General features: G+C 37.8%; 1 protein-coding gene across 1 annotated transcript; it reads left to right on the top strand.

Annotated features, from left to right (window-relative positions):
- The first annotated feature begins 7,029 nt into the window (after positions 1-7,029).
- On the top strand, positions 7,030-10,070 carry cldn1 (claudin 1). The gene is made up of 4 exons (XM_059502610.1): positions 7,030-7,325; positions 8,585-8,749; positions 9,692-9,776; positions 9,885-10,070. Exons 1-4 carry the CDS (start codon positions 7,103-7,105, stop codon positions 10,039-10,041), a joined length of 630 nt encoding a protein of 209 aa, XP_059358593.1. The 5' UTR covers positions 7,030-7,102; the 3' UTR covers positions 10,042-10,070.
- The last annotated feature ends 8,257 nt before the right edge of the window (positions 10,071-18,327 follow it).

The raw sequence follows: 18,327 nt of genomic DNA, 5'->3' as shown, positions 1-18,327 counted from the left end.
ATGGGAACAGCTCCAGTCAAGACTGCAAAGCCCTGCAGGACATCTACCTCAAATTCTGCAAAAGCAGAGCTATTAAAATCATCAAGGACTCCATCAACCCCAGTAACCATCTTTTCACTTTGCTGCCATCTGGTAAGCGCTTCCATAGCCTGATGACAAAAACCGAGAGACTCAGAAGGAGTTTCTTCCCCCAGGCCATCAGGCTCCTAAACTAAACTCAAAACCATATATGCTCCATATAATCGTGTATGTGATGAATAAAAATCTTGAATCGTGAAGCATGAGGGATGGGTGAAGGGACAGCAAGAATACAAGCAGATGCCTACACACACACACACTGACACAACTGATCGACTGAATGAGATATTCATGACAAACAATGCACTGAACCATCAATACAGAGATCAGAACACATTCAATTAGGAACAATGCCATAAAAACTGTCCTCACTTCAGCAATACATTAAAACTGACATAAAACAAGAAAACAAAAAAGTAGGCTTCTAAAATTATTTAATATATAAACATATTTAAAACTCTAATTAAAAGCAAACATAAAATACTAATAAAGTATTTTTTTGGTTACAAGTAAAGCAGACTTTTAACCAAAAGTTTGCAGGTTCTAGTCTCTTGCTGGCAGGGATTGTAGTTGGGGTAAGTGAATGTACAGTGCTCTCTCCACCTTCAATACCATGACTGAGGTGACCTTGAGCAGGGCACCGAACCCACAACTGCTCCCCACACGAATTCTGAGTATGGGTCACTGATATTGTTGACATTTCCCAACATCACAGCAGTAATGACTTTATAAACTACTTTACTTCTAAAATCGATACTATTAGAGATAAAATTCTAACCATTCAGCCGTCAGATACAGTATCACATCAGACAGTGCACTATAGACCCCCTGAGGAACAGTTCCACTCATTCTCTACCATAGGAGAGGAAGAATTGTATAAACTTGTTAAATCATCTAAACCAACAACATGTATGTTAGACCCTATACCATCTAAGCTCCTGAAAGAGGTGCTTCCAGAAGTCATAGATCCTCTTCTGACTATTTTTTGGCCCAATCCCAATTCTATTTTATACCCCTTCCCCTACCCCTCCGCCTACCCCTTCCCCTTGTCCCTTGAAACAGAGTGTCAAGTCACCTTTATTTATATAGCGCTTTAAACAAAATACATTGCGTCAAAGCAACTGAACAACATTCATTAGGAAAACAGTGTGTCAATAATGCAAAATGATAGTTAAAGGCAGTTCATCATTGAATTCAGTGATGTCATCTCTGTTCAGTTAAATAGTGTCTGTGCATTTATTTGCAATCAAGTCAACGATATCACTGTAGATGAAGTGTCCCCAACTAAGCAAGCCAGAGGGTCAAGGGGTAGGGGAGAAAATATTCCCCTAAGGATTGGGACACCACTACCATGACGTCACACGCCATCATTCGTCGTCTAGCTCTTACAATACACACATATACTGGTGTGCTGGTGTGCATTAGAGCCTTAAATTATTATTTATTATTAAATAATAATAAATAATATTATTATTAAATACAGTTTAAATACTGAATCGCTACATTATATTTTCCAGTGACGAGAGGATACAATCACTGTTTTTAAGTAAACTCACTCTAAAAAGATAAACGCACAGACGCAAATACACGCAACTTCCATCTCTCTCTCTCTCTCTCTCTCTCTCTCTCTCTCTCTCTCTCTCTCTCTCTCTCGAATAGGCAATATTTGAGAAAATGGTTTAGCGATTTCTCATTATTGGGGGGATTAGCCCCCATCAATGTCTACTGCAGTTATTGCCTTGATCAGACATATGCTGTGGCACTATCATAGAGTCTGTAATGATATGACGTTAACAAATATTTAACGATTTTTTGCAAACATTTCTTTGAGTAACATGACCATTAATATGAACTCACAATTGAATGTAACATAAAACAAATGATTACTTTTCGTTAAAATTTATGCCAAAAAAGCTTACATTTATGTGTCCGTTTGTTCGCTGTAGCAGCCATGTTGTCGAGATAATTCATATCCCTTCGTTTGAAGTGTGGTCACGAAAAATCTTCGTTTGAAGGGCTATCTGGCCCTACCCCTTCCCCCTACCTCTCCAACCAAAAGAGAATCGAGACACCCCTACCCCTTCACATGTACGCGCGAAACGGAGGGGTAGGGGAAAGGGGAAGGGCTAAGGGGTAGAATTGGGATTGGGCCTTAATTCCTCATTGTCATTAGGATATGTCCCCAAAACCTTCAAATTGGCTGTTATTAAAGGGATAGTTCACCCAAAAAGGAAAATTATGTCATTAATAACTCACCCTCATGTCATTCCAAACCTGTAAGGCCTCCGTTCATCTTTGGGACACAGTTTAAGATATTTTAGATTTCAATATTTTTCGTTCATTATCTGTCTCGGCTTGGTGTTCATCTTCAGTTCTCTCTTCACAGCAGTTCAGTCAGTGTACTGTTTGAGTACATGAATTACTCCGGGATAATGGTTTGTTTGAACTCTAGGATCAGCACCTAGAAAGGAGCTGAGAGGTACTGGCACAGATCAGGACAGCAGTGAAGCTAAATCAGGATGAATACAAGTTTCAATATTTAAGAACAGTTCAAAGATCTTGTCTGCGTGTACACAAGCACATTATAGCATTAACTGACTTGAACCTATATAAATAAGACTTATAAAATAATGTTGTTCATTGCATATGATACCTATCTAATGTTAAGGAATTAAACCTGATTGTTAACATTAAAAATAAATAAATAAATATTATTTATAGATTTTCAATTTGAATTATCCATTTAGTTTAATATGTATAATTATGATGATAGTATAGTGATAACTACAGGATAGAGGAAGGTTTTACTGGAACTAATCCATAAGACTTTGCCCCATAAAGACAGCTGAGCAACAGGATAGGTGTGTGTTTTTCTATTGAACACTGTGTTCAGAGTTATGAAATCCATCTGATATCAAACATGCACTGACATAACTACATCACGTTTCCACACCTGACTTCTGTTAGTTTATGAAAGTATAATAAAACAAAATCAAGTTGGCAAGCCTTTTATCGTGCTTACCCTGGATTCACACTAGCATGCCTGATTGAAGTCCTTTCAACATTTCCCAATAGGTTCCACTTGTTAGCCTTAGTTACTAGTCACAATGACATGATGTTCTTTCTCTTTTAACAACATTAATTAACCCTAAAACTGGCAATGTTTCCTGTGGGATACAAACATTTGAGAGACTGCGGAAATACACAGGGAAAGTTTAATTTCTTGGTTTCATGTTGAAAGGGTGTTTGTTGTGAATATATTAGATTTATATAGACATGTTATTAATTAAATGCTTACATTTTTTGTAGTCTATCTCTAAATGTTTGTATACTGTACGTCACCCTTTTAGGGGTATAAATCAAGACAGTTTTGTAATAGAAGTGATATTGTGACAGAAAACCATAATTTGGTTAGATATGGCTTAGATTGTATTGCAGTTTGAAGTGCAACATATTTTATAAAGTATTTATTTTACATTTATTTAAACATTTATTAATATATTATTGAAATAAAAAAAATGTATCTGTTAATATTAATTAATACGAAATTACATTTAAAAATGTTAGATGAACATTGAGCTACCATAAACGATGTAGCCTATAATGTTTTGTGCTAAGGTTTTGAGAACATTATTAAGCACCTTTGAATTAATTATTGCATTAATTTAAAATTTTTAATTAATTATTCAATTCATTTTGACTTTAACATTCTGTTAACATTAGTGGCAGAATGTTTGTTCATAAAACATTCATTCTCTGTGAGAGAAAGTTAGCTGGGTTATTGTCCATGGAGGAGCCAGGATGTTTTCATAGGGTTAGCCAGGAAGGTGCCGGCAACCAGAAATCTTTATTATTTCAATATCAAATGTGTTTGACTATTAATAAAGTACTGGGCTATTTTAGTGCCAAAAAAAAAAAAAAAACACTGAATACAAATAATTTGTACCTGTATATTAGATCTAGCAATACTGACTGAATATGATTTTTTCTTTTTTTTTATTATTCCTCACCTCCAGGTATTTTAATTGTTACAGACGGGGTGGAGAGATGAGGAGAGGACTCAAAGATGTAGGAAAAACAAAAAGTACCCCGAGTGGGGAAACAGGAAGGAAGAGGAGAGGTGATGGAACAGGGGAGGAATGGTGGGCCAGGTCTGTGGATGCAGAAGGGGCTGGAGACTGTGACAGAGCCAGCAGGACTGCAGCGGAGATCACAGAGATGGTAGGAACAGCCTTAATGACTGTAAAAGGACAGACAGACAGTTCATTAATGGTCTCATTGACTGAAACAGGGCAGTCAGACTGCTTCGAGTTGGCCATCTCGCCAAGGTCACCTTGTTATCATAGGATCTCCTTCACCCAAGCTCCAGTGATCCGAAGTCTGATGGTCCCAAGTTCAGTGGTCGGATGTGTCCATAACGTAATCCTAATTAACGTAATCAGCATTGTTTTCATTCAGCATGCACGCACTGTCTACTGAATGTAAACAACGCTGATTATGTTGATTATGTTCTGGGGAACTTTCCAAAATGGCAGAAGACGGTAACTTTGGGGTGAAGAACTGCTGAATAAATTATGTTGTTACTGTTTTCTTTGCACACAAAAAAGTATTCTTCAGACAGTAGCTGATTGACAGGACTGTTTAAAAGCATCTCCTGACAGTTGTTCTGACTCTGGGCTCCAGGCTGGTGGCAGTACCATCCTACCCCTTTTTGCCTTTTTGCATTACACAAGGTTTACACTTTACTGATCTGCACTACACTTTTGATTAGCTTCTCATTTACTGACTTAATACATTTATTGATTCAAATTATGATTTCATTGTATAATTTAATGTTTTAATAAATGATTTTGGATTTAACTTAACAAGCTGTGTGGTATTCCCTATGTCATTGCTACTGTGAGTCAGGTAGTCGTGACATATATGAAAATACCTTTCCACCTGTGTCTACAATACAGTAATGGCCAACTCTGTGTTAAGTCTGTTTTTAGGAAGGCTACAACTTTGGTGTTCAATATAATGTCTTAAAGGGTTAGAAGGAAATTATTAAATGAGTTTTTAAATGATTATTTATTTCAGATGGGTTTGAATCAGATTGGGTCAGATGGTCATTTTACCCCCAGATGGTTCATCTGACCCCCCGACTCGAGCCGGGTCAACTTACCCCAAACCAAACTTAGTCATGAGAACACTTTTATAAGAAGCCATATTTTTAGAGCCCTTTGTCATAGATACATTATGATCATTTAAATGATAGGAAGACTTTCATTAGTCAAGTCAAGTCACCTTTATTTATATAGCGCTTTAAACAAAATACATTGCGTCAAAGCAACTGAACAACATTCATTAGGAAAACAGTGTCAATAATGCAAAATGATAGTTAAAGGCAGTTCATCATTGAATTCAGTTATGTCATCTCTGTTCAGTTTAAATAGTGTCTGTGCATTTATTTGCAATCAAGTCAACGATATCGCTGTAGATGAAGTGTCCCCAACTAAGCAAGCCAGAGGCGACAGCGGCAAGGAACCGAAAATCCATCGGTGACAGAATGGAGAAAAAACCTTGGGAGAAACCAGGCTCAGTTGGGGGGCCAGTTCTCCTCTGACCAGACGAAACCAGTAGTTCAATTCCAGGCTGCAGCAAAGTCAGATTGTGCAGAAGAATCATCTGTTTCCTGTGCTCTTGTCCTGGTGCTCCTCTGAGACAAGGTCTTTACAGGGGATCTGTATCTGGGGCTCTAGTTGTCCTGGTCTCCGCTGTCTTTCAGGGATGTAGAGGTCCTTTCTAGGTGCTGATCCAGCATCTGGTCTGGATACGTACTGGATCCGGGTGACTGCAGTGACCCTCTGATCTGGACACAGACTGGATCTGGTGGCTACGGTGACCTCGGAACAAGAGAGAAACAGACTAATATTAGCGTAGATGCCATTCTTCTAATGATGTAGCAAGTACATAGGGTGTTATGGGAAGTGTTTCCGGTTCCGGTTTACCTAATTAATGCAGCCTAAAAATCCTTTAACGGATTTGGATAATAAAAGCATATTAGTATGTTATGTGTATGCCAGGTTAAATAGATGGGTCTTTAATCTAGATTTAAACTGCAAGAGTGTGTCTGCCTCCCGAACAATGTTAGGTAGGTTATTCCAGAGTTTGGGCACCAAATAGGAAAAGGATCTGACGCCCGCAGTTGATTTTGATATTCTAGGTATTATCAAATTGCCTGAGTTTTGAGAACGTAGCAGACGTAGAGGATTATAATGTAAAAGGAGCTCATTCAAATACTGAGGTGCTAAACCATTCAGGGCTTTATAAGTAATAAGCAATATTTTAAAATCTATACGATGCTTGATAGGGAGCCAGTGCAGTGTTGACAGGACCGGGCTAATATGGTCATACTTCCTGGTTCTAGTAAGAACTCTTGCTGCTGCATTTTGGACTAGCTGTAGTTTGTTTACTAAGCGTGCAGAACAACCACCCAATAAAGCATTACAATAATCTAACCTTGAGGTCATAAATGCATGGATTAACATTTCTGCATTTGACATCAGGAACATAATGGGGGGGGGGGGGGAGCAAAGGGGGCGTGCCTCTAGTCTCTGGACCACCCCCCTGAGCACGGCCCTGATGGGAAACATAATAATAAAGTTGTTTGATTTCATTTTTCATCATATCTTCGCAAGATCGTGTTAAAATAATCATAGCAGTTGGTAATTTTCTCATATAGCATATGATATTATAGAGCATTTCATTTTATTTGATTATTATATAATTATTAATTAATATCATTATTTTTTTTATTTTTTTCCCACGGTCTAAAGAAGAATAAGTTAGTTATATTACTGCTACAAGCTTAAAACTCTGAGTGTATGTGTGTGAAAGTGTTTGGAGGAGGAGCGTGAGGATCTTCAGGAGGAGCTTCAGCGCTGGTGAGGAGGAGGAGGAGGAGGAGGAGGAGGATGCTGGAGGAGTTTCGTAGCGGCTCTCACTCACTCCAGCAGCTGTTACTCCACACATCACTCCAGCAATGGCCAACGCAGGGCTGCAGCTCCTCGGATACTCTTTGGCTTTTCTGGGTCTCCTGGGTCTCATCGCATCCACGGCCATGTCTGAGTGGAAGATGTCCTCATACGCCGGAGACAACATCATCACTGCGCAGGCCGTGTATGAGGGGCTCTGGCGCTCCTGTGTGTATCAGAGCACCGGACAGATGCAGTGCAAAGTCTACGACTCCTTACTGAAGCTGCCAGGTATGTGTGTGTGTGTGTGTGTGTGTGTGTGTGTGTGTGTGTGCGTGTGTGTGTGTGTGTGTGTGTGTGTGTGTGTGTGTGTGTGTGACCCGCTTCTTGTCCAGACAAGTCAAGCGAATAGCACAAATTCTTTAGCAGATGTTTAACACGATTACTGAAAAACCTCAAGATGTAAAAGTTAAAAGTTAAGATGGAGCTGTATTTGTGTAACAAAATGTGAATACAAAAAAATATGTTTTTATATTTTCAAAGAAAATATTTACACACTTCTCAGAGTCAGAAGATATGGTTACTGGCATCATGGACATGTCTTAAAATATAATATAAATCAGGTTATATCAGTTATTAGAGTTATCCAAAACTAAACCCATTAAAAAAAATTCTGATTTTCATTACTGAAATAAAATATGCAAACTTAAACTAATTTTATTTTAGCTAACTGTCAATGTAATGTTTCTCATTTAGTTTTAACTTGATGTACTTAAATTACTAATACTGAAAAAAAAACTATATAGACATTTAAAAACAAAAACAAACAAAAAAAGAATAAAAACAGAACTAAAACTTTAACTGCAACAAATAAAAATTAATAAAACAAACTATATAAAATAACTAAATCAAAATCTTAAGAACTATAATATTATAATAGTAATACTTTACTATATAGTAAAGATTATTTGTAAAGCATAGTATATAATTTGATAGACATTTTCATTTTAGAGAAACATTGAACATCTTTATGAATGTATCAAATATACACTTGTAAAATCGCTTTAAAATGATCATCTTTTGCATTTCTCCTATTTAATACAAAATAATGTCACATTTCATATTACTGAATGAATCGAATATCAAAATCACATAATTAGTGACAATCTTACTTTTGATTAAGCAGTGCATTTACATTTTAAACCCAGAGTGTTCATGAGTAAGCTGATGTGATGTTATTACATTGCTATGTTATGCTATGTTATGCTATGTTATGTCTTTTGTTGTGACATGAGGCCAAATATGGTACTCAGTATTCACACACACACACACACACACACACACACACACACACACACACACACACACACAAACACACACACACACACACCTGATGCCTCGCTCAAGGGTAGCCGTGTTATGGTTATTGAGGGTTCAAGAGAGCATTGTTATGTTATGTCATGTTGTGTTATGTTGTGTTGTGTTATGTTGGTTATGTTATATTGGTTATGTTATGTTATGTCATATTATGTTATGTGTGTGTGTCTCAGGAGAGGTTCAGGGGGCTCGTGGTTTCATGATCACCTCCATCTTGCTGTGTGGCATCGGTCTGCTGGTCGCTGCCGTCGGCATGAAGTGCACCACCTGTCTGTCTGATGAAAAGGAACAGAAGAACAAAGTGGCTGTGGCTGGAGGAGCTCTCTTCATCATCGCAGATATGTTGCTATTCATCTCTGTAGCATCTACGCAATAAAACTGAGGCAACCATTACCACTCGGTTTGTGAGGGTGGATTTCATCAGATGTGTTGAGTAAAGATAAAATATGACACACTTAATGAAATTATGCAAGACTTCCAAACATTATGGGGAAGTCATGGTTATGGGGCAAGTCGTGGCCTAATGGTTAGAGAGTTGGACTTGCAATCGAAGGGTTGTGAGTTCGAGTCTTGGGCTGGCAGGAATTGTAGGTGGAGTGAGTGCATGTACAGTTCTCTCTCCACCTTCAATACCACGACTTAGGTGCCCTTGAGCAAGGCATCGAACCCCCAACTGCTCCCCGGGCGCCGCAGCATAAATGGCTGCCCACTGCTCCGGGTGTGTGCTCACAGTGTGTGTGTGTGTGTTCACTGCTCTGTGTGTGTGCACTTTGGATGGGTTAAATGCAGAGCACGAATTCTGAGTATGGGTCACCATACTTGGCTGAATGTCATGTCACTTTCACTTTTTCAATGCATTACACAACTAATTATTTACTTAGTATTACTTATAAAAAGTGAGTAATGTGAAATCATTTTGGTTATTATTTGTTTCAAATGGCAGAAGATCCAATGAACAGGAAAGAAGTTACATAGCAGCACAGCTAATGCTGAATTTAGCCCAAATTCACATATCTGATCACAGCCCATCCACACACTCCAGTCTTCAGCACAATATAGCATTAAACATGACACAAACTCTTTTAAATGTCAGACCAGCAATTGAGTACCGACACTCATCAAAATGTCTACTTTTGTGTTTAACAGACGTTTTGAACTTGAGTAAATGATGACAGATTTTTTTTTTGGTGAATAATCACCTTAACAAAGTAATTAAACTATTAAAATAGGTTTATTCCTGTGCAGCATGTTTATGTCAGATCTCTTCTTTTTTTCTACAAGGGTTTGCGCTCTTGTTGCCACCAGCTGGTATGGAGACAATATAAGGCGTAGGTTTTTTGATCCATTTACTCCTACAAATTCAAGGTGAGTGTGAGGAGTTAACACTGTTATTGATGTAGTAATGTCTAATGTGGTGTGGTTGAATGCTGCGGTGAGGTGGATGTAGTGAGCTGATGTTGGTGGTGTTCACAGATATGAGTTCGGGAAGGCTCTGTACGTGGGCTGGGGCGCGTCGGCTCTGACCCTCATCGGCGGGATCATGCTCTGCTGTAACTGTGGGAGTAAACCCGTGGGAAAATCCTACCCGCCTCCTCTCGCCGCAGGAAAACCTGGAACCGACCGCGTGTGAATCCAGTCACTAGCAGCTCATGAACACTGCAGCATCTCTTTCTGCTAGTGATGTGCCAAGCAGCTTTGGCTTCCTTGATTTATGAACTGTTTAATTACTAAAACTTCTAATATGGTATTAAAAGACTAGATAAGCTCTATCAATGTTTTCAATATTCAATAAAATGTCTTGAAAAAATGCATTTTCTGCACTGATGTTATTGTAAAAAACATTATTGGGTAACTAGATAGTAAAGTTTGTGGTCAAACTTTAAGTTGGCTTGAATAAGCCTGGCCAGAAAGTTTGAAAAATTTAGAAAGTTTGAAAAGTTTAAAAAGTTTAAAAAGATTTAAAAGTTTGAAAAGTTAAGAAGTTTATAAAAGAAAGTGATAAACATATTGCTAGCATTAAAAGCAAGTGACTACCATGTCATTAACATGATTAGCAAAGTTGCTAGCATGTTGCTACCATTATTAGCAAGTTGTTAGCATTATTAGCATGTTGCTAGCAGGTTTCTTGTATGTTGCTAACATGTTTCTAGCATGATTAGCATGTTCCTAGTATGTTGGTAACATGTTTATAGCATGATTATCATGCGACTAGCATGTTGCTGGCATGATTAGAATGTTGTTAGCATTTTTCTAGCATGATTATCATGTTGCTAACATGTTGCTAGCATGTTTCTAGCATGATTAGCATGCGACTAGCATGTCTCTAGCATGATTAGCATGTTGTTAGCATGTTTCTAGCATGATTCAGAAGTGACTAACATGTCGCTAGCATGTTTGTAGCATGATTAGCAAGTGACTGGCATGCCACTTGCATGTTACTAGCATGTTCCTAGCATGACTAGCATGTTGCTAACATGTTTCTAGCATGATTATAATGCTGCTAGCATTTCGCTAGCATGTTGTTGGCATGCTTAGCATGTTGCTAGCATGTTGTTAACATGATAAGCATGTGGCTAGCATGTTTCTAGCATGATTAGCATGTGGCTAGCATGTTTCTAGCATGATTAGCATGTGGCTAGCATGTTTCTACCATTTTTCTAGCATGATTAACAAGTGACTAGCATGTTGCTAGCATGTTTGTAGCATGATTACCAAGTGACTAGCATGTCGCTAGCATGTTACTAGCATGTTCTTAGCATGATTAGCATGTTTCTAGCATGTTGCTAACATGTTTATAGTAGGATTAGCATGTTGTTAACATTTCGCTACCATGTTGTTGGGATGATTATCATTTTGCTAGCATGTTGTTAGCATGATAAGCATGTGGCTAGCATGTTCCTAGCATGATTAGCATGTGGCTAGCATGTTTCTAGCGTGATTAGCATGAGGCTAGCATGTTTCTAACATTTTTCTAGCATGGTTACCAAGTGACTAGCATATCGCTAGCATGTTTGTAGCATGATTAGCAAGTGACTAGCATGTCACTAGCATGCTACTAGCATGTTCCTAGCATGACTAGCATGTTGTTAACATGTTTCTAGCATGATTATCATGCTGCTAGCATGTTGTTGGCATGCTTAGCATGTTGCTAGCATGTTGTTAACATGATAAGCATGTGGCTAGCATGTTTCTAGCATGATTAGCATGTGGCTAGCATGTTTCTAGCATGATTAGCATGTGGCTAGCATGTTTCTACCATTTTTCTAGTATGATTAACAAGTGACTAGCATGTCGCTAGCATGTTTGTAGCATGATTAGCAAGTGACTAGCATGTCGCTAGCATGTTACTAGCATGTTCCTAGCATGATTAGCATGTTTCTAGCATGTTGCTAGCATGTTTATAGTAGGATTAGCATGTTGTTAACATTTCGCTAGCATGTTGTTGGGATGATTAGCATGTTGCTAGCATGTTGTTAGCATGATTAGCATGTTGCTAGCATGTTTCTAGCATGATTACCATGTGGCTAGCATGTCTCTAGCATGATTAGCATGTTGGTAGCATGTTTCTAGCATTTTTCTAGCATGATTAGCAAGTGACTAGCATGTCTCTAGCATGTTTAGCATGAATATCAAGTGACTATTATGTTGCTAGTATGTTCCTAGCATGATTAGCATGTTGTTAACATGTTTCAAGCATGATTAGCATGTTGCTAACATGTTCCTAGCATGATTATCATGTTGGTAGCATGTTTCTAGCATGATAAGCATGTTGCTAACATTTCACTAACATTTTGCTAGCATGATTAGCATGTTGCTAGCATGTTTATAACATGATTAGCATGTCTGTAGCATGTAGCTAGCATACGTAGCAAGTGACTAACATGCTGTTAGCATGACTAGCATGTATCTAACATGTTGTTAGCATGACTAGCATGTCTGTAGCATGTTTCTAACATGTTTTTTGCATGATTAACAAAGTGACTAGCATTTTGTTAGCATGAATAGCAAAGTGACTAGTATTTTGTTAACATGATTAGCAAGTGACTAGCATGTTTCTAGCATGACTAGCAAGTGAGTAGCATGTTGCTAGCATGACTAGCAAGTGACTAGCATGTTTCTATGCTAATCCAGGTAAAAACAGTTGATTCAGTTAGAAACAAGCTAAGACCAGCATGACAGTGGCCAAAACAACTTTAAAACCATGTTAAAAGCATGTTTCTAACCTTATTATCAAGTTACTAACATGTTGTTAACATGTTTCTATGATAATCTAGCTAATACCAGTTGATTCACTAAAGAAAACCAGCTAAAACCAGCTAAGACCACCTAAGGCCAGCGTGACAGTGGCCAAAACCACATTAAAACCATGTTAGAAGTGTGTTTATAGTCTGATTAACAAGTAACTAGCATGTTATTAACATTTTTCTATACTAAACCAGCTAAAACCAGTTTATTCAGTAAAGAAAACTAGCTAAGACCAGATAAGGCCAGCGTGACAGTGGCCAAAACCACTTTAAAACCATGTTAAAGGCATGTTTCTAGCCTGATTAGTGAGTAACTAGCATGTTGTTAGCATGTTTCTATGCTAATCCAGCCAAAACCAGCTAAACCAGTGGATTCAGTAAAAACCAGCTAAAACCCAGCTAAGACCAGCGTGAGAGTGGTCAAAACCACTTAAAAACCAGTTTGGGAGACTAGCCAAAACAACTGATCATCTTAGGCTGGTTTTAGCTGTATTCTCAGTAGAGAGTTTTTAAGGTTTGCTATGGTAGTAGACAGCTTAAATACATTTTAAGTCTTATTTTGTAAAAGTTTGTACCCCCTCAATGAAAGTCTATGGGATTTAAGGTGGTTTTGGTAGTCTGGTTTACGAAAACCATAAGTCGGATCAGTTAGAAAAGATATAGCAACCCGAGTCAGACCAGTCTGAAGGTCTGACCCGAGTTTGGTGGTTCTAGCTTGAAAGCTCTAGGAGTATGGGATTTAAATCCTGCCATGATTCAAAACTGAAAATAAAGTTCTGAAAGGTTGAAACTAAGTGTTCGAAAACTCAAAATCTTACAAAAAAAAGTTTTGCAAGATCGAAAAATAAGATTTGCAAGCTTGCAAAATGTAAAAAAATTAAAATATCTCTGCAAACGTTTTTCAGATTTCCTTCTTCAGAACTGCAACATTTTTTTTACGATGTTGTGCAATCATTTTTTCAGAGTTTCGAATTTGTCACTGTTCTGGCAGTGTATAGTTTGCTTTCAAGATTTGAAACCTTGTAAATAGTGTTCTGAAATCTGGTGTGCGAATAGGTGAAAAAAAGTTTTGAAACTCTGAAAACCGAGGTTCGAAAGGGCGAAACTTATTACATTACATTACATTTGTCCTCCTATTGTAGACAATTTTTTCAGAGCTGAGTTTACAACACCCACTTTGCGGAGATACGCCCACACAGTTGCGAGCTTGCGACTCACGTGATTTGTGGCAGCGTTGTCACGCAGCTCTGCTCTGAAACTCTGAAACTCAGACTGAGCGAAAATGAAGCTTCGCAACCTCGCAACTAAAAAAAAAGCCTGGAGGGAGGGCCTTCTGCTCTTGGCCAATGCTTTGCTGTCTGCTGACGTACAGTCCAATCACAAGTCGTATTTACTGGAAAGGTGGGATTGACCGACTGCTCCGCCAATGACAAAAGCGCACAGGATACGCAAAATAAATGGACCCAAAATTAAAAAAAAGGTTACCGACTTGTCGCTGGAATTCACCATACAATTGCGAGTAGCCACTGAGTTTACCACTGATAGGCCGTCGGTGCATCAGTATACACACTCACCTCACTTTCCTCAGCTGGCGACTCACTTTCCTCACGCAGCGAACGACTCACTTTCCTCACGACTCACTTTCCTCACGCAGTGGACCACTGACTCTCTCTTCATGTAGAGACCGAATATTACAATTAAAGTGACTTCTATAGTGCATCCAAAAGAATATTTAGATATTATATTTTAATATTCAGAAAGGTGTACAGTGTATTTTTTACTTTCATTAAAATATTTCAGTAAAATTATAAATAATTGCCTATTACAAATTTATGGATGCATGGTTAACTTTTTTCTGCAATCACTATAGGCTATATGTATTGAGACATTTTAAAATCTATATTTTGTAAAAATAATAAAAAATAAACCTGAATTATGATCTAAATATCTGTATTTTCATATATTATATAAGTAGTATATATATAAAATATAAGTATATATATAACATAAATAAATAGGCTAATAAATATATAATGTTTAAAATAAATGATAAACTATTTGTTCACCACCACATCACTAAAATGTATACTGTGTTAAGGAAGAAAAAAAAAAGTAATTTCCCAGCAGAAACATCATTCATGTTATATTGTGTTTCTATGGGAGTGTTGATACTGTGTGTGTGTGAGAGAGAGTGCTTTCTGCATTGAGGATATTCTGTAGTCTCAGACCTTCGTTTGGGTACATCTTTACTGGATTGTCTGTACTCAATCTTTATCCATCTTCAAGAATCAGCTTAAAACACATCTCTTCCAAATTTATTTGACACTCTAACTTTAACACTCACTATTCTTAAAAAAAGAATAATATTAGGCTTTCTAATCTTTTGTATTCTATCGGTTTTCTTTTATTATACAATTAACAAAGTCAAAAAAGACCTCTAACACTAGCTTGCTCTATTCTTTTTCTATTCTATCTGTTTTCTTTTTTTCTTTATTATATTTTTTAAAAGCCTTTGTTACGTGTAAGCTAACTTACTATAGCACTTGTATATCATTGCTCTTTTGTTGTTTTTTATTGCTTCCATTGTCCTCATACGCTGTTTGTGACGGATTGAGAGAGGATAGAGCTGACATTTTGAGTCACCGACTTTGCAAAAACCCAACAAAAACACGTCCTAAGAGTCCAAAAGCATTCACTGCGCAATGAAGCCTGTTAGAATTAATAAATACAGTTAGAATGTCCTTATAATTCAAGCAATGAAAAAAAATGTTTTACGTTTTTACATACATTGAACATTAAGCAATTCTTGAGTATCAGCACATGTGTGCGAGCACAAATGTGCTATTAATTTTATAGCTACAACAGTGCATAGTAAGGGGCCAAGTTCGCGCGCTCAAGTTCGTTATTTCCAATGTAGCTTCCATTATGCGCGCTCATAATGGAAGCGACGCTGTCGCGACGCGCTCGTTTTTTCCAGGCGCGTCCGCCCCGCATCGAGTTAAAAACATCTCAACTTTTCAGAATGCCGCAAGCGCACCGCGGGTCATGTGACAAGAACTAACCAATCAGCTTCATCCTTTCCCGAAAAAACGTTGAAAGCTCAGCCAAGATGAAGGAACAGCTGACCATAGCTGTGTATGGATTGCCATTTTGAAATAAATTTAGTAGCAGAGCTACTGCAAGCGACTTTTAGTGCTGCAAATTCATTTATCCTTTGCTGAAATTTACGCGTCTTCATGGAGAGAGCGCGTCATGGTTGCTTAGCAACGGCAGACGCATCAGGGGCGCAACTGTCCGAGCGCTTCGGATAGAAGGAGAAAGTGGCGCGACTAGCGTTTTCCACGCGTTTTTAGGCACGACATGTGAACGGCCCTTAACACGGTGTTTTGTTCCTTGAATTCATCAGATTTTCAACGAATCAAGTGAGCCAGTGATTCAACAGTCCATTCAAATGGACTCTCTTGTTTCCTTTCTAATAGAATCAGCCGTTTTGAACGAAAAGTTTGATTTGAACTAGGGCTGTCACGATATTAGATTTTTCATATCACGTTTATTGTGGCCATAAGAATTCACGATGTCGATATATCGTGATATCTATAGAAACCTTGGGGTGGGGAAGATATCAGTCAAATTATTTTTTACTTTGTTTATTGAGTTTTTCTTTTTCACCCAACGAGCATAATATTGATACTGAAAAACGCAGGGCACAAGACTCTGGCTTTCTCCGTCTTCTTTGAAGCTCTTATGAAATAACAAGAGAGAAAATACTGTCAAGTTCAACAGTATGATGAATAAATATTAATGGTAACACTTTACAATAAGATGCCATTTGTTAACATTAATGTATTAACGAACATGAATGAACAATGAACAATATATTTATTACACAATTTATTAATCTTTGTTACTGTTAATAAAAATCAAGTTATTCAATGTTCATGTTCATAGTACATTAATGTTTACAAACACAACTTGTGATTTTAACAATGCATTAGTAAATGCTGAAATTAACATGAACTAAGATTAATAAATGCTGTGGAAATATTGTTCATTATTATTTATGTTATTTATATATGTTAACTAATGTAATTAACTAAAGTTAACTAATGAACCTTATTGAAGAATGACCACAGATGAGGCATTAAGTGCATGGCACTGTGACCAACTTAACATTTTACAGAGTTTAATGTAGCAATGTGGTCGCTCAGTTTTTCAAGATCCATTTTAATCGTGTAACTGTTCATAGATTTGAACAAAGAAAGAAATGAAGTGTTACTACGCACAGGCCGTATTGATTGCAAATACAAAAATAAGACGAGTAAAGAAAACGCGGTACTTTTTAAAATAATCACCCTTTACTTAAGTATATGAACACAGAATATACTATTTTTATTTGCGAGGTTCGCTCAGTCTGAGTTTCAGAGTTTCAGAGCAGAGCTGCGTGACAACGCTGCCACAAATCACGTGAGTCGCAAGCTCGCAACTGTGTGGGCGTATCTCCGCAAAGTGGGTGTTGTAAACTCAGCTCTGAAAAAATTGTCTACAATAGGAGGACAAATGTAATGTAGGAGGACGAAGGGGGAAGTCGTGGCCTAATGGTTAGAGCGTCGGACTCCCAATCGAAAGGTTGTGAGTTCGAGTCCCGGGCCGGCAGGAATTGTGGGTGGGGGGAGTGCATGTACAGTTCTCTCTCCACCTTCAATACCACGACTTAGGTGCCCTTGAGCAAGGCACCGAACCCCCAACTGCTCCCCGGGCGCCGCAGCATAAATGATGAACACTGCTCCGGGTGTGTGCTCACAGTGTGTGTGTGTGTTCACTGCTCTGTGTGTGTGCACTTTGGATGGGTTAAATGCAGAGCACAAATTCTGAGTATGGGTCACCATACTTGGCTGAATGTCACTTCACTCACTCACTTAATGTAATGTAATAAGTTTTGCCCTTTCGAACCTCGGTTTTCAGAGTTTCAAAACTTTTTTTCACCTATTCGCACACCAGATTTCATAACACTATTTACAAGGTTTCAAATCTTGAAAACAAACTATACACTGCCAGAACAGTGACAAATTCGAAACTCTGAAAAAATGATTGCACAACACCATAAAAAAGAGTGTTGCAGTTCTGAAGAAGGAAAACTCAAAAACTAAATTATGTTTGCAGAGATTAAATTTTTTTACCAATTTGCAAGCCTGCAAAGCTCTGTTTTCAGAGTTTCAAAACTTTTTTTCACCTATTCGCACACCAGTTTTCAGATCACCATTTACAAGGTTTCAAACCTGGAAAACAAACTAATACAGTGGGAGAACACTGACAAATTTGAAACTCTGAAAAAATCTTTGCGCAACATCGTAAAAAAAATGTTGCAGTTCTGAAGAAGTAAATCTCGATCCCACTTTATATTAAGTGGCCTTAACAACTATGTACTTACATGGCAAATTAAGCATTTGATACAATGTACTTATAATATACTTACCTGTATTTACATTGTACTTACATTTTAAGTACCTGCTTGATTTATTTGTAGTTACTGTAGTGCAGTTACATTTGTAAGTACACACCATAATTGCATATTGTAACTACAATTGTTACTACGGAACACTTTCTGTTAATTTTTGGGGGGCTGTGTTTTTACACATATAAAACATTATTGTTCATGCCTACTTGTGTGTGGA

Source organism: Carassius carassius, chromosome 20 (assembly GCF_963082965.1).
Source record: "Carassius carassius chromosome 20, fCarCar2.1, whole genome shotgun sequence".
NCBI lineage: Eukaryota > Metazoa > Chordata > Actinopteri > Cypriniformes > Cyprinidae > Carassius > Carassius carassius.
This window is presented reverse-complemented; position numbering and strand designations above follow the sequence as displayed.